We start from the raw sequence: 20,447 nt of genomic DNA on the forward strand, positions 1-20,447 counted from the left end.
TTGTCTTGGCTTGTGTTAACAGGCTGTCTTAGAATTTCAGTAGTGTTAGAAACCTTCCCAAGTAAACACATCCCCTTCTTTCCCTCTCTTAGTGGCACACTGGTTAAATAGCAGTGGCTATTTGGTAGTCTCTTCTTGTTTTAAATGCTATGAGTATTTTTAATTGCTTTAAAGAAATGGTGTTTGCTGTACAGAAATTGTTACCCAGCAGCAGATAGTACTTCAGTTTTGCTGTCTGATGCTAGGTTCTTCATTTCAAGTTTTCACGTGGAACACTGTTGGTTGAATGCTTCCTGACTCAAATCTTGAGTGCAGATTCATCCATTTGGGTTTGGAGCCTTTTCTAGTTCCTCATGACAGTTCATATTACAGGTTTCTGGTAGTTTTAACATATTTGCCTTAATGAAACTGAAGAGCTCAGAACACCTTTGACTTAAGTTAAACTTGCCCTCTAGCAGTCAAGAAATGTAGTAAGCAAATGCTCCTTAATTATATTTTTCTGTTTCAATTTTGGATCAATTAGCTTATTTTTCTGACCCAGGGCTACTTTCTAGGAGTAGCTCTTCTGTAATGTTCTTATTAATTACCAAATTGGTATCTAAAGAATTAGTTCTAAGATTATTTGATGGAAAAGAAATCCCCACTTTTACATGTGGGAATAAATTGGAGCACTGTCCTAGGCAATGTTCGTTCTCCATTTGAATGTTGTAGATGTAAGCAGGTGAAAGCTCTCATAGTAATACAGTTCTGAAGAATGTTCCCCTCTCAAATGATATTTGGGATTTCATTTTCTTATCTACTAGCAGTTCTTGCTTTATGCTCTTTTTCCAAAATGATTTTGGCTTAAATCAGTTCTTTTATCCATAGTACGCTTCTTTCTTCTTCGAGTTCTGATGCCCCCTTTTGTCTTTTGGTAGAGTATCTTTTGTCTGTCTTGGACCATTCAGTATCTTCAGCATCTTCTTCCTTGATGTTCTAACCTTCTTTTCTTGTGGGTATATTTTTTTTTGTTTGCTTTTTGTGTTTGTGGTGGGGTTTTTCCTTTTTTGTATTCCCTAGCTCTGAGATGTCTTGGGTACATCTCCCATCGTCTTTGTCTGTTTTTATAGAAGCAACATCCCATGCCTTTTATCTTTCTACAATATTTTTCCTTACCCTGTCTTGGTTGTGTTTTTCTTTTTGTCAGTCATGTTGTCATTCATGACAACTTTCTCTTTGTGCTGGTTCTCTTCTCCTTGTGTTCTTACGTTTGTGTCACTACTGCTGTAATTAGCTCATTATCTGTTCCTAAAAGCTCCTCTTCTGCAGTTTGATTAGGCATGTCTCTATAAATACAATTTATAGAGGTATACACAGCATTCTGCAGTTTCTCCATCCAGTCGTTGTTGCCTGTGTTTCTTGTCCTTGTGGTGAATGCTTTAGAAAAATTATATTTGGATTATTGTACCACGAGTGGTCATAGCAGCAGATTCTTCCCCAACCAGTTTTCTGCTCTTGATAGCAGCAATTTCTTCATGCTGTACCTACAATGGAATACATGTATATAAATGTAAGGAATGTTTTCACAGGGATAAAAATTTCTACATAGGAAGCGTGGATGAGTTTGTTTCCATAGAAGCATTCACTAAGGTCCTACCTCAGTATTGGTTTTTCATTCAGTGGATGTTGTAGGCAGGCAGTTACAGTAAACATAACCAAGTATGTCTTTCTCCTTACTAAAAAAAAGACATTCTAGGTTAATCCTACAGGGAAGCAGAAAAAAAATTGTTTGTTTACAGTCTCCACAGAAATTTGCAGCAATTTCTCTGCTTTTATAACTTCTGGAGTCCTAAGGTCTGTGAAGTGGTGCGAGATGCCTGGTGGAGAGGAAGAAATTTCCACCTGAGTTAAGGCTTGTGTCTCATAGTTGCCTCCTGATGCTTAATGGTTTTCTGCATGCTCTGAGTGTCTTTTCCATAGTGTAATTCTGGAAGAGAAGAAATAATAATAAAGAAAATTCAACAGTGCTGCTATTAAGTGAGAGTAATGGGGGGTAAGGGAGGAGCGTAGCTGTTGATGCCTTTGTGTTGTATGTTTCTAATGGTGCTTTAATTGGATTGCTTTAGTTTGTTTCATTGAACTCATTTCTGAATTCAAAGGTGACCAAAAATTACTTGGACTTCTGGGTGAGGTGTTACTTGTACTACAAATCTTTGAGAAAAGCAGCTGAGATCAAATAGTGGGGAATGAAATTGTGAAGATTCAATTTATAATAATGAGTTTCCAAGGTGAATTTTGTGTGTTGTGATCTACTGATTTTTTTTTTTTCTATTTGACCTGCACTGTAATGTAAAGATATGGAAGTTTATTAGAGATAAAAGGTAAGCAGCAGTGTCTGTACTGATTGCATCTGCTGTTCTAAGTTGTGTTTGTTATGACAGACGTGGATTAAATTTATATTTGGCTGCTTTTCATTTTCTGTGCTTTCTTAGCGGTTCACTAGAAAGCCACTAGATGGAGGTGTTACACTGGTTGTGCAGTTGTCTCCTGCTAAACTATAGTTAAAAGCTGTAAAGATGTTATATTGTACCCATACGTGGTGAAGAACAACTGAATGTATTTTTTTTTTTCACTTTTTTGTTTCTCACCTTAGCAGGAAACTACATTTGTTCATCCTAAAATGTCTAGGTAGTGATATAAAGACTCACAAGGGAAGCATTGAAAGGGGAAGGAGTTTTTTTGTTTTTTGAGGCTCTAATGCTAACACTTTTTCACTGAAATAGTAAATGGCACTGAAAAATTTTTGGAGAATGGTGACTGTTCCTCAGGATTTAATACTCTGCTTCAGGCAAATCTGAGAGCCTGCAGGTTTCCTTCCTTTATAAAATATTGCTTCCTGCATGTGCATGCATGTACACATATGTGGCCAAGTTATGCTGGAAACTAAGGGAAGAAAATCCAAGTAGGAACCTGTAGGCACAGTGATGCTGGATGTTTGCTCTCCACTCTGCCTTCAGGGTGAGGCCTTGGGATTCTTACTGCTGCTGCTCTTGTCAGTGTTGATGGAGCAGGCAGGTGTCTTCAGGAGCTGGTGTCGTATGTTCACACAAATGTAATAGTTATAATAATGCTTTTTAGAAAAAAATCTAAGGTTTTGCATTGCTTTTGGCTCATAGTTACCTTATAAATGGAACTTGTTACATTTCTGAAGACAACAATATTTCTTTCTTGTAAAGTTCTCAACACATCCCATGCATACCCCTTCCCTTGCTATGTCACCATGTAAGTTTTCCCAATATCCACACTGGAATGTGAAAAAAGAAGCATCTCATTTCTTTAACAATCAGCTTCGGTCATCAAGAAGATAAAGCATAAAAATTTAAAGACTGGTTAAGCGTCCAAGTTCCACGTCAGAAAAAAATCTGCTCCGTAGACCTTTTCCTTTGAGAATGGGGAATTGAAATTTTACTTCTGTATGGCGTGGAATAGCTCATGTGGCCTGCCTCTTGGTCTGCTAAGTCTAAGCATCACCAAGCAGAGTGGCTCCAGAGGAGAACCTGCCTTTACAGTTGCCCTGTGGGGAGAATGCAGTTTTTCCTCCCTCATTTTTGATTGTTTGATATAAATGAGCATATGCCTGCACAGTGTCTTTTCAACCTGCTTGTGTTGAAAGCCAAGGCTCAGCTGATCATGCTGACTACGTGCACCTACCTTCTTGTTTTCCTGTTCTATTTTCATTATACCTTTGGATCTGCTGGCCCATTTATCAGGATGAAGACGATCTCTAGAATATTTCACAGGAATGGGCAATTGCATGCATCCCTACTGAGGGAAAGATAATACCATCAGAAAAGCTGCCAGGGAAGAATTCCATTTTGAATATACCAGCAACAAAATGCTCCAAGCAGAGCTTGCAGTTCATTAGAGTCTAGTTAGTTATGTCACCACTTAACTTTATTGACATCTACTTTTATTGATAGGTCTGCTTTTGAAAAGTCTAGTTTCTTAAAATATATACTGGTAGGAAAAAGCAGTGATGTAATAAAAATAACAAAAGAAATTCAAGGGTTATCTTAATTTCAGTGATGGGCTGGAGCATATTTTTCCACTGCTCCTTGTTTGTGCTTGGACTGTTAGATAGTTAAAAACCTAGAGCATACATGCTGTGTTAGTGAGGGGAAAAAGAGGAATTCCTTGCAATAAATCTACTTAGGGGTCTATAATAGAGGTACCTGTTGTGGTGAGTTTGGTGGAAACAAGGTAAAGAGAAACTAAATGTTCTGAAGTGCTTTCAGAGCTCTAGAATGGTAATGTTTTCTTTGTTATACATATGTTTTAAATGTGTGACACTGTTGTATTCCTAAATAAAGCACATACCCAGTGATGGCAGCTTTGCAATCTGTAGCATTTAGATACTGATATTTTTGGAGGTTGCTAGCTGTAGTCCATAACTGTGCTGCAGCCATTCAGCTACTGAAGCCATCCTTTCCACCCATAGGTTCAGATGATTCCCTGGAAGGTCTGAGATTTATCAGATTTTTCTAATGGCAGGCCTCATAAGTCAAATAGAAAGATCTCAAATAGCATATGAGTCAAAGCCTCAACAGCTTTAAAATGTCACAAGTGGGACAGCTGGTCTTGCTAAGGGAAGGGGTGCTAACTCTGGACAAGTGTTTGTTTAAAATGAGCAGAAAGGGTCTGATTTTGTAGAAAAATAATAATAAAAAAGGTATTACAAAATAAACTGCTGGTTTCGCTGGTTTTGAACATGGCAATGTTCTATTTTTGTTAACTTATGAAATGCTTGTACAGGTCAAATACAACTGAAAATCTGGTAGACTTATCTGTCTCATCTGGCATGCAGGAACCAAAATTAAGCATTGCATGTAATAAATGTCATTAATGATTAGCTGCATTTATTTTCAGCCTGACTGTTGAGTATATGCACTTGGAGAATCAACCTGCAGTTCTGTATTTAGTGTGTTTATGTCTGGCCATGCTACTTCATACAGTAAAAACAGCATTTTAATGGCTTATACTGTATTTCTAGTGAAATGTTTTGGTGCCTTGCAATGTGTAAGCTAAGCTGTTAGAGAGGGCATGTAGTGCAAGCCCCTACTTATCCTGTGCATTATGAAATCTGATATACAGACCTACTAGTGGCAAGAGATAAAAACAGCAAACAGATCAAACAGTCCCCAACTAAGAAATGACCTTAAGAGCATATTGGCAGCCATCATGAAAGACTTGGAGAACCACATGGATTAGTTCTGGAGCCCTTTGTGTCTCAGATTTCTGAGCTGTAGGTTGAACTGGGAACCATTCTGAAAATTTCACGCTTCTGAGAGCAACGATGAATTGGTGGCCTTAATTTTCTGAGAAAAGCATTGCTTGGTTAAGAGGGGAAAAAAATACAATACAATAAAGTTGTAATAAAATTTTGTCATTGGGCAGGGGAGGAAATGGATGGGGACTTACTTCATAAATATTTAAAACATGGACAGCTTTACTGTTGTTGGGTCGTTCTGTAGAGAGAAATTTTATTTGTAAAGTGAAAATTAAGCATCTAGAAATGTTCTATATCTTTGAATGTTTTTAATTTTCCCTTTTAATACCACTTTTTGTGTTCTTACAAAATTGTAAGCTTAAAAAATAGCATTTACCAATTGTTGTTAGTAACTCTAGCAAGAAAAATACAATGAAAAGATGGAATTTGCTAGGGGATAATGCTGTTGTGAGTGCCTGCCAGAAATTATGTTCTCTGCTTGTATAGTTGCAGCTCTATTCAGAAGCCAGTGTGGCTCTCTTGCAACTGAATAACCCTAAGGGTTTCCAAGAACTAAGTAAGCAAGCAAAGAAGAACATGACTATAGATGGAAAAGAACTGACACTTAACCCTGCTTATTTACTATGGGACCTCAGCTCTGTCAGTCAGGTAGGTAAATTCTTTTACAGCATGTAAAGTTGGTTTTATTTAATTGCAAGCAGAGCCTAAATAGTCAATGGTAAGGAACGTGAGGTTTCTTCAAGAAGCTTGGAAGTGTTAAGAATTCAGTTTATATTGTAAGAAAACATCACAAGAGCACTCAAATTCTGCAATCAAGCAAGAAGAAGGCTCTCAATCAGACATTTAATTGAAATTTTCATGTTCTTCATTATGAAAAAAAATAAATTGCCCTGTGCACATAATTTGATGAAGTTGTGTGCAGTTAGGTCCTGAAAGACTTAATAAATACTGACAGGTAGATAAGCTGACTTCCTACATTGCATAGACAGAGACCTTCATTAATGAACATGATTATCTTCTTTCCAATAGGTTTCTTAGACTTTTCTTTTGCTTTGCAGCACAGTATATGCTAGACAAATGCTAATTGTTTCCCTTCCAAAATTTTGAAGAGCTGAAATACAGTTGTCTGTAAGGAGATTTACTTTAAATGCTTTTGTTACAAGCAAAGATGTTTGGTTTAGCAAAAGGAAATAAAATAACAAGATGTCTCTTTCAAGATAAGATCTAAGATCTTACTGTTTTTTTTTTTCCTGCTAGCATTTAATGTTACAGTATATGTAAAATGGCATGACTAAAGTAAATGTGCCCTATACAGAAAAGCTTGTTGTCTTTGTATCCCGTGAACCTGATCTTTGGGGGACTTTTTCTTGTTACTTCAAACACTGAACTCAAACTTAATACTTTCTCATGTTGAAATTATACATAATTTTTAAATGGGTGACTAGCCACTGGATGCTGGTGTTGCTGGAATATTTTTAGTTGTTGTGTTTTTGAGAAGGTATAAGCTTACTGTACATGTTAGAAAAGGAGACAGTTTGTAAAATCTGTAAAATGTAGTGAATTTTCTTTTCTTTTTTTTTTTTTTTTTTTCCCCTGTTTCATTTGGACATACTTCTTTTAGTATTGTTCCTTTTAGGTAGCCTGAATTGTAATTAAATTCTAAAAAAATGGTAAAAGAAACATACATTAAAGTGTTGTGTAATCTAATTTTGTTAACTTAATTCTAATTAAAAGCTTGAACAAAAACGCATGGGAAACATTGAAACATTTAGCTATTTCATAGTGAGTATTAGGCTTAGTTTTGTTAATTTTCTCTTGCTTACATTCTTTAAAATAAAAGAGCAGGGGATCAAAGAGCTGTTACCTCATGACACAGTGTTACCTATATTAGGTGTCATTTATATATGGCTTATGATGCAACGTACTTGGAAGGCCCCAGCCTCTTAAAACTGCATTACTGAAACGTGATGTTACGGATTTGAAATGTGACTTGGCTTTTGATAAAGATGAGAAAATAATTGAGACTAATAATGCAGGAAAACAGGAGGGTTTGTGTTTTCTGGGGCTCTTTCTTCAGGAGCAGGGTTCACAAGAGACTCGATCATGCAGTATGTTCAGCAGATGTCCTAGTGATACCAGTTGGTAAGCCAGTGATATAAGAAGATGGTATTGTTCACCTATATAATTCAGAAGAATATGACCTTTTAGAAGAATAATGATACTTGATCAATGTACTTTTTATTTTTTAATGTCTCAAGTCCTCAAACGCTTGTATGCCCATATGCTCAAGCACACTGTTATTGCCTAGCTGGATTGGAACTTGAATATTTTATATTAAATCTGAGAAAGTGGGTTGTTTTGTTTTTTTGTAGTCTAAACAGGATGAAGATATTTCTGCCAGCCGTTTTGAAGATAATGAGGAGCTGAGGTACTCATTACGATCGATAGAGAGGCATGCCCCTTGGGTACGACATATTTTTATCGTCACTAATGGACAGATTCCTTCCTGGCTTAATCTGGATAATCCTCGGATAACTATAGTCACCCATCAGGTAAAAGCCAAACAAACAAATCCAAACAAAAAATGCCACTCAAGACCTGAAACAAATAAAATATTCTAGCGTGGAAGTGCCACTAGTAAAGAACCTGTGTTTGTTTTGAAAGGTAATTGTCCCCTTTCAGCTAAAGGCTGCATTATTTGCAAGGTAGAAGTGGCCACCTGTTCCCCATTTTACCTGGTTATTAAACCCCAGTATGTCTTTGTATTTTGGTTAAGTAGGTAACTGGATATATATCGTCTCCATTTAGTCTGCCTTTCCAAGTACTGAGGCTTCAGTTAATGTATACCCATGTCTAGTTTCCTTGTAAAATATATTCACAGAAAATCTGGGAAGAAGAAAATTCAGTCTGAATCCATGTCAAGCCTGTAACAACCTAGTAAACTTGTGTTGGCAGAGCATGGGTTATGAGTACTGAAACTAAGAAAGTGGCTGTAAAACAAAGTAGTTATGCATTCTAAAAAGCTTGTTCAAAAATAGAGTAAAATTTCAAAATTCCTGAATAACCCAAATAAAAAGCTCTAAAAGCTATGTACCATTTAGGAAAGACTGACTAACAACGTGAGGCAGTGGTGTTGCTCTTTATATGTAAAAGCAGCTGGAATGCACTGACTTCTATCCAGGGGGGAGGTAGAAGGGGTTGAAAGCTGGCAGGTAAGAAAGAAGAGCTTGTTCAAATATATCAGTAGTAAAAGGAAGAATAGGGAAAATGTGGGCCCACTGCTCAATGAGGTGGAAGCCCTGATAACAGAGGATGCAGAGAGGGCAGAGTTGTTGATGCCTTCTTTGCTTCAGTCTTTACTCCTATGACCAGCCCTTGTGAACTCCAGACCCTGGACATGAGAGAAAGCCTTGAGGAAGGAAGGCTCACCACTGGGCAATGAAGACTGGGTTAGAGATCAGTGATATAAATTGAATATACACAAGTCCATAGGCCCTGATGGGATGCACCCAAGAGTCTTGAGAGAGCTGACTGATGTTATTGCCCTACCACTCTCCATTTTTGCAAAACCATGGCAAACAGGAGAGGTGTCACTCAAGTCTTCAAAAAGGGCAAGAAGGAAGATCCGGAAAATTGCAGACCAGTCAGCCTTGCCTCCATCTCTGGAAAAATGATGGAGCATCTCATTCTAGAGGTCATCTCTAAGCATATGGAAGAGAAGAAGATTATCAGGAGTAGTTAGCATGGGTTTACCAAGGGGAAATCATGCTTGACTGATAGCCATCTATGATGCTGTTACTGAATGGGTAGATGCAGGGAGACCAGTGGATGTAGCCTACCTTGACCTTATCAAGGCTTTTGACACAGTGTCTTGAGTAAGCTCAGGAAATGCAGAGTAGAAGAATGGACAGTGACATGGATTAAGAATTAGCTACACAATAGAACCCAAAGAATGGTGATCAATGGTGCAGAGTCCAGCTGGAGACCTATAACTAGTGGGGTCCCCCAGGGATCAGTGTTGTGTTCAGTCCTGTTCAAGGTATTTATCAATGACCTTGATGATAGGACAATGTCTTCTCAGCAAGTTTGCTGATAACACAGAACTGGGAGAACTGGCTGGTACTGCCGAAGGCTGTGCTGCCATTTAGAGGGACCTAGACAGGCTGGAGAGTTGGGCAAGGAGAAATTTAATGAATTACAGGGACAAGTGCAAGTTCTTGCATCTGGGAAAGAGGAACCCCATGTATCAGTATAGGGTGAGGACTGACCTCTTAGAGAGCAGCCTGGGAAGGGACCTGGGAGTTCTAGTGGACAGAAAGATGATCATGAGCCAGCAATGCGCCCTTGTGGCCAAGAAGGCCAGTGGTATCCTAGGGTATATTAGAAGGGGTGTGGTTAGAAGGTTGAGAGAAGTTCTACTCCCCCTTTACTATGCCCTCGTGAGGCCCCATCTTGAGAGAGTCCAGTGCAGAGCCACAAAGATGATGGAGTGGAGCATCTCCCTTATGAGGAAAGAGTTAGGAAACTGGAGGAGAGTGAGGGGCAACCTCATTCATGTTTACAAATATGTAAAGAATGGTTGTCGGGAGGATGGAGCTAGGCTCTTCTCAGTGAGGACCAATGATAGTACAGGGAGTAATGAAAGCAAGCTGGACCATAGGAGGCTCTGTGTAAACATAAGAAAAAGCTTTTTCACTGTGAGGGTGAGAGAACACTGGAACAGGCTGCCCAGTCAGGTTGTGGAGTCGCCTTATCTGCAGACATTCAAAACCCACCTGGACACGTTCTGTGTGACCTGCATTAGGTGGTCCTGCTCTGGCAGGGGAATTGGACTCGATGGTCTCTTGAGGTCCCTTCCAACCCCGAACACTCTGTGATTTATGTTATTTCTTCTTATTAATTCCGGAGTAGTTTTGGTCTATGGACATACCATATGAACCCTAAGCAATATAAGTCATAACAAGGCACTAAATTCACTGCTGTCTTGTGAAGTTCCTTAAGAGACATGGAAGAATTCTTACTGAATACTAGAACAGGGTCAATTTGCTTGAGATTCTGTGCATCCTGTGCTGCATGAGAATTCTAAATATGTGTATGCTGGTCCTGGTCCAGTGAAAGAGGAGTTTTTGTCTTTGCATTGAACCAGGTGCAGTTTCTTAGTAAAGCAGCAGACTTAAAACTGGTTTTGTGTGAGAAAAATGAGGTAGTGCAGTTAGGATTTTTTTTGTTGTTTGTTTTTTCCAAAATATTTTTGCTTTATTGCCTTCAGTACCAGAGAGTGGTACTGAATGGGGCTGCTTCCAGTTGGCGGCCGGTCACCAGCGGTGTCCCCCAGGGATCAGTGCTGGGCCCAGTCCTGTTCAATATCTTCATTGATGACTTGGATGAGAGGATTGAGTCCATCAACAGCAAGTTTGCTGATGACACCAAGCTGGGGAGAAGTGTTGATCAGCTGGAAGGCAGGAGGATTCTGCAGAGGGACCTGGACAGACTGGAGAGATGGGCTGACTCCAATGGGATGAGCTTCAACAAGGCCAAGTGCCGGGTCCTGCACTTTGGCCACAACAACCCCATGCAGCGCTACAGGCTGGGGACAGAGTGGCTGGAGAGCAGCCAGGCAGAGAGGGACCTGGGATTGACAGGAAGCTGAACATGAGCCAGCAGTGTGCCCAGGTGGCCAAGAAGGCCAATGGCATCCTGGCCTGTATCAGAAACAGCGTCACCAGCAGGTCCAAGGAGGTGATTCTGCCCCCATACTCAGCCCTGGTGAGGCCACACCTCGAGTCCTGTGTCCAGTTCTGGGCCCCTCAGTTCAAGAAGGATATTGAGGTCCTCGAACAGGTCCAAAGGAGGGCAACCAGACTGGTGAAAGGACTCGAGCACAGACCCTATGAGGAGAGGCTGAGGGAGCTGGGGCTGTTCAGCCTGAAGAAGAGGAGGCTCAGGGGAGACCTCATCATTCTCTACAACTCCCTGAAAGGAGGATGTAGCCAGGTGGGGGTTGGGCTCTTTTCCCAGGCAACTCTCAGTAAGACAAGAGGGCATGGTCTCAAATTGTGCCGGGGGAAGTTCAGATTGGATATTAGAAAGAATTTTTTCACGGAAAGGGTGATCAGACATTGGAACGGGCTGCCTGGGGAGGTGGTGGACTCTTTGTCCCTGGAGACATTTAAAAAGCGACTCGATATGGCACTCAGTGCCATAGTCCAGTGACTGTGGCGGTAGTTGATCAAGGGTTGGACTTGATGATCTCTGAGGTCCCTTCCAACCCAGCCTATTCTATGATTCTATGATGATTCTTTTGTATCTTTTCTTGTTCTTGAGACAAGTTTTTCATTAGTAGATACATACCAAGTATATCTGATGTGCCTGGCTTTTTATGGCTTGTTTTTTTGTGTGTTTGTTATTTTTGTGTTCTGAAACTGATTTTGGGGCTTTTTGTGTTTTAGGAAATATTTCAGAATGTGAGTCACTTGCCCACCTTCAGTTCACCAGCTATTGAAAGTCATATTCACCGTATCAGTGGTCTCTCTCAGAAGTTTATCTATCTCAATGATGATGTCATGTTTGGGAAGGATGTTTGGCCTGATGATTTTTACAGTCACTCTAAAGGTCAAAAGGTAAGCCATTGTGAAAGCTTTTTTTACCAGACATAGAAAGAAGCAAAGAAATACTACTTGGAAAGGGAGACCAAATCTAGGATTTGCCTTCATTCCCCCTTTCATCTCTAAAGATTCATTATTCTTGACCACTGTTAGCAGAGGTGCAGAGTGGGAAGGGTGCTGGCTTTTATTGTTTGCGTGCTGAGTTAATGTTTGGCTTGTAGAATTACTTATATTCACTCAGGTTTCTGGCAGTATAATAGTTCCTCTGTCAGGCTTCATGCTTTTAGTTTGTCAGTGTTGTTCTCTAATTCTCCCACTTACTATTGAAGCATCAGTAAGACTGATGTGATGTTTGGCAGCTCTCAGTTTTCCCTCCCTTGTAAATTCTTTTTGTTTTGTGGGAAATGTTCAAAATAAATATCATATCTTGCACAGGAACACTGTGGTTTGATGACATCCAAACTGTTCTGGTATTTCATTTTACCTGAAATGACTTCTGGTGCAGAGACTCACAGTATCTTCACTGAATCATATGAATAATTATGTATTAAAAGATGGATTCTTGCAGGTTCATGAACATCAAGTTCTTTAGTCTTCCACCAGACTTACTATCAGAACTGCAGTTAAGCAATGAAAGCAGGCTGAGGAAACATCAGCAATAGTCATGCAACTCTGGTTGCCATCAGAGTTCTCATCCATGAGCTTGACCTACCAGAGTAACATGGAGGAAAAAATTAAGGTTTATATTTACTATTTCATATTAAAACAGTAAGTACACAAGACATTAGAGACCACTGAATAAAACTCTTCCTGGGGCCAGATGTGCACACTTGTGTACACACACAGATGGACTGTACAAAATTAGCAACCCTAAAATTACTGTTTCAGTACTTCAGGATGTTAAGAGGCTTTTGGTTGTTTTAAATCTTTAAGAACATTAGCATATAGTTGCATAATCACTTTGTGTGTTCTGTCATTCCTCAGTTATTCTCAGTTTTGATGATAAAGTCAGCTTGACTCTAATGTTTGCAATAACCTTATCAGTAGTGTTTCAGTAGGAAATGTGCTGCTAAAATCTTGAACCAATAAGGCCAAAAGGAAAGTGTGTATCATCTTTAACTCCTCCCCACACCCACACATTTTTTTTTTTTTTTAAATCTTGACAGTTCTTAAAATTACTTAGGTCATAGAGGATCAGATGCTTCAGGGATTATGTTCAACATGTGCTGCTTCTCATGACTGGTTAGTAATGAAGAAACATTTTGAGTCAGGAGAATAAGTGAACTGCAGAGCTAGTTTAAGTTCTCCTTATCTTATAAAAGATAAAATATTACTTTCCATTAGAAAGTAATTTATGGAAGTGGATTTAGGAAGTCCTGCTTTCTATTTCCAGCCATTGCTGCTTTGCTTTGTGGCCTTGGGAATTCTTGAGTTCTTCTATTTGAAAGGGATAACATTAACTTCACATGTGATGGTGCTTAAATGCTGTTTGTGAAGCCTTGTAAATGCTTAATGAACTATACACAGGGATGAATTATTTTAAGCCTCTGTACGTCTGGAAACAAGCTCAGTTGACTTCTGTTTGCAAGTCCTTTTCTCACATGGTAATGTTGTTCCAGGTTTACTTGACCTGGCCTGTGCCAAACTGTGCTGAGGGATGTCCTGGCTCATGGATTAAAGATGGTTACTGTGATAAAGCCTGTAATAACTCAGCATGTGATTGGGATGGAGGTGATTGCATTGGTAAGACAGCAATGTTAAATTTAGAAAAAGCAAGCTGTTTGGTTTTTCTTATAAGAATATTTCTGTTGTCATTCTCCTAAGTACAAAAGTTGCCTCTTTTAATAATAATTAAAAAGTTGGCTTACAGTTTACATTATTTCCTGCAAACTACAAATATGTATTGAAAATGACAGCAAATTGTAGAGCATGGGAAACTATTTATTATAGAATCATAGAATAGTAGGGGTTGGAAGGGACTTCTAGAGATCATCTAGTCCAACCCCCTGCCAAAGCAAGATAACCAAGGGCCGGTCTCTCAGAAATCCATTCAGGTGAGTCTTAAAAGTCTCCAGAGAAGGAGACTCCACAACCTCTCTGGGCAACCTGTTCCAGTGCTCCATCACCCTTAATGTAAAGAATTTTCTCCTAGAGTTGAGGAGGAACTTTATATGTTGTCATTTAAACCCATTATTCCTTGTCCTATTACTGGGCACTATTGAAAAGAGATTGGTCTCATCCTCTTGATACCCAACCCTCAGATATTTGTAGACATTGATAAGATCCCCTTTTAGCCTTCTTTTCTAAAGGCTGAACAGCCCCAGTTTTGAAATGCAATGTTTAAAATCATTATTGTTATTGTAATTATATTACCATTTAAAAAGACATATTCATATAGATATATATTATTTCACAATCCAAATAATACAGAACTGTGAAGCTGCACCATTAGTTCCTAGGTTAAATTTTCAGGACTGCAGGTAGGAAAATGAAACGGTACCTCTGGACCGAGGAAGTGATATCACTGGGACACTGAAAAATCAAGATTGCAAGCACAAGAAGTAAATCAGTTTTCTGCCTGCATTTTTGAAGTTAAAATATGTTAAATTTTACTGATGATAAATAAGATTGTCAATTTCTCAATTTAGCTTTAACACCGTGGCTTAAAGCATGCCTTTCTTCAGAAATAAGGATTTCAAATGACTGGGTTTTTTTGGTTTTCTTTTCTCTCCCTGAAGGTAACAGTGGGGGAAGTCGCTATGTTGCTGGTGGAGGTGCAGTTGGAGGTATCGGGAATGGACCACCATGGCAATTTGGTGCAGGAATAAGTGGTGTTTCATACTGTAACCAAGGCTGTGCTAACTCCTGGCTAGCAGATAAATTCTGTGATCAAGCCTGCAATGTCCTCTCCTGTGGATTTGATGCTGGTGACTGTGGCCAAGGTACATAAAAAACATTGCTGATATAATTTCTGTAGGGATTCTCTTGAATTGCCTGATGTTTTGGTTTATCATTACTCTCAGATTGGGCTATTATGCCCTGTACAGTTGTGGAAAAGAGCTGCTAGCAAATGCAGAGGAAATGTCAGATGGCTCTTGGGTTCATTGATCCAAACCTGATTCAGTCCTAGGTGCTGCTTTATTTAATAAAACTGTTATTGGCCAAGCATAGGTGAAGTGCTTGGTAAGTTACAGAGAAGCTAGCATTAAAGTCCTTGCACCAAGAGGCTTACACTTTAAGTGGAGAAATTACTTTTCATCCATTTACCAGTTAAAGACAGCTGAGTTGATGATCGCAGAATCTCCTGAACACTCTTTCCATGAAGAAATTCTTCTTAATATCTAATCCAAACATCCCCTGCTGCAACTTCAGACCATTTCCTCTGGTCCTGTCATTATCCACTTGGGAGAAGAGGCCAACACCTCCCTAAAACCTCCTTTCAGGTAGTTGCAGAGAGCAATTCAACCTCCTTTTCTCCAAACTAAATATGCCCAGTTCCCTCAGCTACTCCTTGTATGACTTGTTCTCTAGGCCCCTCAACCATCTTGGTAGCTCTCCACTGGACACATCTCAGCACCTCAATATCTTTCTTGTAGTGAGGGGCCCAGAACTGAACACAGTACTCAAGCTGCAGCCTCACCAGTGCCAAGTACAGAGGCACCATCACTTCCATACTCATGCTGGCCACACTATTCCTGATACAAGCCAGGATGCTGTTGGCCTTCTTGCCCACCTGGGCACACCCTTGCCTCATGTTTAGCCAGCTGTCCAGCAGTCCCAGGTCCTTTTCTGCAGAGGAGCTTTCCAGCTACTCCTCCCCAGTGCCTCTAATGGTTGAGAAATTTAAAGAACCTCTCTGATGCTAACAGCATGAGTTCAGACCTGGCTGGCTCTTGGCAAAGGCTACTTCTAGTCATCCATGAAGTTGTCTGAAGTTTATTTTGATATGAAACGTGACAGATAATCTTTCTTCTGCTATAGGAGGAAGAAACCTGTTTGATTTTGATAGTCTCAAATCATGATGCAGTGTAGTAGTGAAATCCAGCTCTTCTAACATCAGTTGGCAAAAATGTAGTACAGTGTATTACTTTTGACTGATCAATAATTTTAAGTGACGTGGTAATGAGCTACTTAAACTCTTCTGGTAGACACTGAAAGATTGAGAAATTATACTGGCTTTTAGAATTACCACTGGAATGTTTGGAAGCTTTATATATCTAAATGTGTCCCAGTCGTTTGTTATTAAAGATAGGTGAGCAAGGAACTGGAGGCTACAGTAAGTGTTCTTTCACAAAGCTCTCTCCCTACTAATATAGTGAATTTAGCTGAGGATAGTACAGTTAATAAAAGACTGAAAGAGAAGTATCACCCTGCTAATTGTTTTTTGTGTGTTTTTTTTCCAGATCACTTTGAAGAGATGTATAAAGTGACACTTCAGCTTAATCAGACTTATTATGTTATTCCTAAAGGTGAATATCTGCCTTACTTCAGCTTCAGTGAAATAGCCAAGAAAGTAATTGAAGGTTCATATAGTGATAATCCAATTATTCGACATGCTTCAGTTGCTAACAAATGGAAGACTATCCACCTCATAATGCATAGTGGCATGAATGTAACTGTGATCTATTTTAACCTTACATTTCTAAATAAAAATGATGAAGAGTTTAAAATGCAGGTAGCTGTCGAAGCTGATACTAGAGAGGAACCAAAACTGAACACGAGTTCCAATCAAAAATCCAACTCTGATTTTAAAAGTGTGACTTCAATACCAGAAGCTGAAATGATATTTGAGGATATTCCTGAAGAAAAACGCTTTCCAAGAGTCAGGAGACGTCAAAACAGCACAAAAGAGAGGCTTCATGAAGAAGTGATAATACCATCAGTGAATGTGTCTCTCCTTCCTGAAGATGTTCAGCTAGCACTTCAGAACCTGGACTTAAAACTACTAAATGGTGATATCACCCAGAAAGGATTTAATGTATCCAAGGCTGCTCTCCTGAAACCTTTCCAGTTCTTAACTACAATAAGGAGTATTAGAGGCCTGGAAAAGAAGGGTGTGCATAATCGTTCAGAAGATCAGAAGAACCATACCAACTTGCAGAAGCCTTATAAAGATGTAAATGACAAAATAAAAGCAGTAAAAGCAACAGAAGAAGTTCTTTCAAGGCTTACAGGAACGATGGGGACTGTTGTGGAAATAAACACAGTTAAACCTAGTTATAAACTAAATCCTAAGTCTACACTTCTATCTCAGACTATGGGAAATAAAAATGAAACTCGAGAAAAAGTGCTGAATGCACTTATATTAAGGGAAACACAGAAATCAAAGCACACTGGGAATTTAGTTACTGGTGAAGATACTCAGGGAATGGAAGGAGGAAAAGGGGCTGTGCAGGTGGATAAAAATATAAAGGAGGGGCTCCTGGGAAGAAAATTACAGTCTTATGCTGGAAATTACAAAGGCTTTTTGCCATGGGAGAAAAAGAATTATTTCCAGGACCTTCTTGATGTGAGTATTTTAATATTAGTGCTTACAAGAATGGCTGCCTCTTTCTGCATTTAGTTGACTACTGATAATATAAGCTGTAAATTGGGAATATGTCTTGCCTTTGAGGCAAATAGTGAGATTTTTTTTAAAGCCTCTGGATTTAAACATCCAATTGGTTTATGATTTGGGTCTCTTATCAGTGGTAAAAGCTGAATAGTGATTTCTGTTCCTTTCTACTGCTTCTTTTTTAGTCAGATTCGCTTTTTATTCATTGTATATAGGTACAATGCTGTTGTTCAGACATATGTAGCACTACAACACAAAGCTTAAATTTTTGTTTGATCACATGTAGTTTAAAAATTTTATGGAAATATGGATCCCATGTATTTTAAAAATTGGAAAAAATATGCATAACAGTTAAGTACTTGGGCTCTAAAAATTAAATTTTAAAAAATTAAAATTAAAGCCTGCCAACAAAACTGAATATCCAGGCTATGTCATGTAGGAAGCTTCCTCTTCTTCCAGTCACAGCATTTTGGCAGAGGTTTGAGAACTGTTGAAAAGATTGTGCTTTAGTTGGTAGGAATTGCTTTGCACTACTCCAAATGACAAAGGGGCTGTGATTTAAAGGCTACCTCTTTTTGTTGATCTGAGATTATAGTTTGCATGCGGAATCTTTATATTCATAGTGTTTTGATTTATCAAATGTGGATGAATAATCAGGGAAAAAGGGCAATATTATAAATAAATGTGATAGCAAGTGGACTCTGTGTGTGTGAATTGTCAGAACACAAATATTTAGGAAGTTTATTATCAACTACTTTTCCACAAAGCACGAAACTTTTAACAGATACCTTTTATCTTTTCTAAGTAGATTTAAGGAATATGAAGAAAAAAAAATCAAAACTTCTCTTACTATTTTCAGATATTGGAAAGAGTTGGCACCTGGTTGATATGTCTATTCTTCCTTTGTGTTTAGCATTTCCAGTTACATTTTTTGGTAATGTAACCTTAATTTATACCTGCCCGGCTGTTTAGGAAGAAGAATCATTACTCAAACAAATGTCATACTTTACTGATGGTAAACATTTTGGAAGGCAGCTGAAAGATACTTTTGCTGATTCCCTCAGATATGTAAATAAGCTTTTAAACAGCAAATTTGGATTTACCTCTCGGAAAGTCCCCGCTCACATGCCTCATATGATTGACCGCACCGTTATGCAAGAGCTACAGGATATGTGAGTATGTCTTTGTTTGAAATAATGTAAAACTAATTAATTTTACCTTTCTGCTGATGCTTTACTATGGTCATCTCCAGTGTTGATGGATGCTAATTAAAATCATATTATGAAATAGGGAGTTTATTATGACGTGATAGTTGAGCCAAAATAAGAGAACTTCTGAGGACCTTCTTAAAATTCTAGATGAGAACTTGTTTTTAGGTAAGGAAAGTTTTAAGAAACTGGAGTCCTAAATTACTTTATATTCCTATATAGGTTTCCTGAAGAGTTTGACAAGACGTCATTTCACAAAGTGAGGCACTCAGAAGATATGCAGTTTGCTTTTTCCTATTTCTACTATCTTATGAGTGCAGTCCAGCCTCTGAACATTTCTCAGATTTTCGATGAGGTCGATACGGACCAGTCGGGCATATTGTCTGACAGAGAGATCCGCACTTTGGCCACAAGAATCCATGAACTCCCATTAAGTTTACAGGTACTCTTTCCTTACCAGTAAGTTCTTAGAACAACTTCAGTCCAAAACTGTTAAAATAAAAATCTTTACTTAACTCTGCTTTATACCATCTGTAACATTTGGCAATTCTTAAATTTTACTGGGAGAATATAATATTGTCTTCTACTTTGTCATTATTACATGGAGTATAACAATTAGATTGATTTCTGGCAACGTCAGAAAAATGGATCTGTGGTGTTCCAGTTCAAGAAGGCATTTAGTTTGAGTTTGTCAGAAAAGATGTTCACTGGTAAAAGCCACTGTGAAGAGTGGGATCCTGCTGTGCTTACCCTTTTTCTCAGATTGGAAAAGACAATCCTTGGCCTGAAGAACTTGTGCCCTAAAGAAAGAAGCGAGAAAAAGGGTAGCAAAGGAAATCATGCTAGTAAATATTATAAACATATACAAAGATTCACATTTCTGGGAACCTGAAAAACAAAGAGACACGGTCTTTGTGGGACTTACACTCTTAAAGACAGATAATAGGGAGGGAAGTGTACTGTTCCTATGTTACAGAGAGTAATCAGCACAAACCAACAAAATAATTTGTTCTTGAAATAGAACATAAAACCATTGGCATAGCTGGAACACAGCCCTGGTTTGGTGTGTTCCTGGCCTGTACCATAGTCAGAAAAACTTCTTCCTGTCCATTCAGCTCATGTCTCTGTTCACTTGATTTGGGGTTTGATATGCCTCTGCTGGTTTGGGTATTCTGTACTGTGCTGACATCTTCAGTAAAAGTATGTGCTCCACTTTAAAATTAAAATTACTTTTAAGTCATGCTTTAACTGGTCTCATTTGACTATGCACTGAGCATTTGCTTTACTTCAGGCATATAGGGAGACCCACTGACTTCTGCAGTTACTAAATCATGTATGCTGAATATTAAGTCTCTATTTCCAGCATTAGCACAAAAATTTGTTATGTACATTAATATGTCTGTGCACTCTAAAGTTTTAGAACTATTGTCAGTGATAAAACAGGATTATCTATTTTTTCCCCTTCTCTTTCTGTTAGGATTTGACAGGTCTAGAACAAATGCTAATAAATTGCTCTAAATCTCTTCCTGCCAACATCACTCAGATCAATGTCATTCCACCAACTCAGGAAGCATATTATGATCCTAATCTGGTAAGAAACATTTGTCTTAAAACATACTTGAGCTCTTTCCTAAGTATGTATTTACTGTGCTTGAAAATTTCTGCTTATGTGTACATGAAGCATTATAAAATGAAAATTTTACAAGCTACTTCATAATTTACAAACCATTAATTTCCTTCAAAAAAGGAAGGCTGAGCTTCACAGTGTTATCATTATGGATTTAAAAATTGACCTTGTTAAGAAAATTCATGTG

At 38.6% G+C, this 20,447-nt stretch overlaps 1 protein-coding gene across 3 annotated transcripts in view; it reads left to right on the forward strand.

Annotated features, from left to right (window-relative positions):
• Positions 1 to 20,447, forward strand: part of GNPTAB (N-acetylglucosamine-1-phosphate transferase subunits alpha and beta) — a 46,323-nt gene that overhangs the window by 16,021 nt on the left and 9,855 nt on the right. For all 3 annotated transcript variants that reach the window (XM_030454688.1, XM_030454695.1, XM_030454701.1), the window contains 9 exons: positions 5,753 to 5,914; positions 7,639 to 7,818; positions 11,716 to 11,886; positions 13,491 to 13,614; positions 14,610 to 14,813; positions 16,275 to 17,380; positions 18,398 to 18,597; positions 18,856 to 19,075; positions 20,111 to 20,224. In XM_030454688.1, coding sequence (XP_030310548.1) covers positions 5,753 to 5,914; positions 7,639 to 7,818; positions 11,716 to 11,886; positions 13,491 to 13,614; positions 14,610 to 14,813; positions 16,275 to 17,380; positions 18,398 to 18,597; positions 18,856 to 19,075; positions 20,111 to 20,224 — 2,481 coding nt within the window. The remainder of the gene's footprint in view (positions 1 to 5,752; positions 5,915 to 7,638; positions 7,819 to 11,715; positions 11,887 to 13,490; positions 13,615 to 14,609; positions 14,814 to 16,274; positions 17,381 to 18,397; positions 18,598 to 18,855; positions 19,076 to 20,110; positions 20,225 to 20,447) is intronic.

Source organism: Calypte anna, chromosome 1, assembly GCF_003957555.1.
Source record: "Calypte anna isolate BGI_N300 chromosome 1, bCalAnn1_v1.p, whole genome shotgun sequence".
NCBI classification, from domain to species: domain Eukaryota; kingdom Metazoa; phylum Chordata; class Aves; order Apodiformes; family Trochilidae; genus Calypte; species Calypte anna.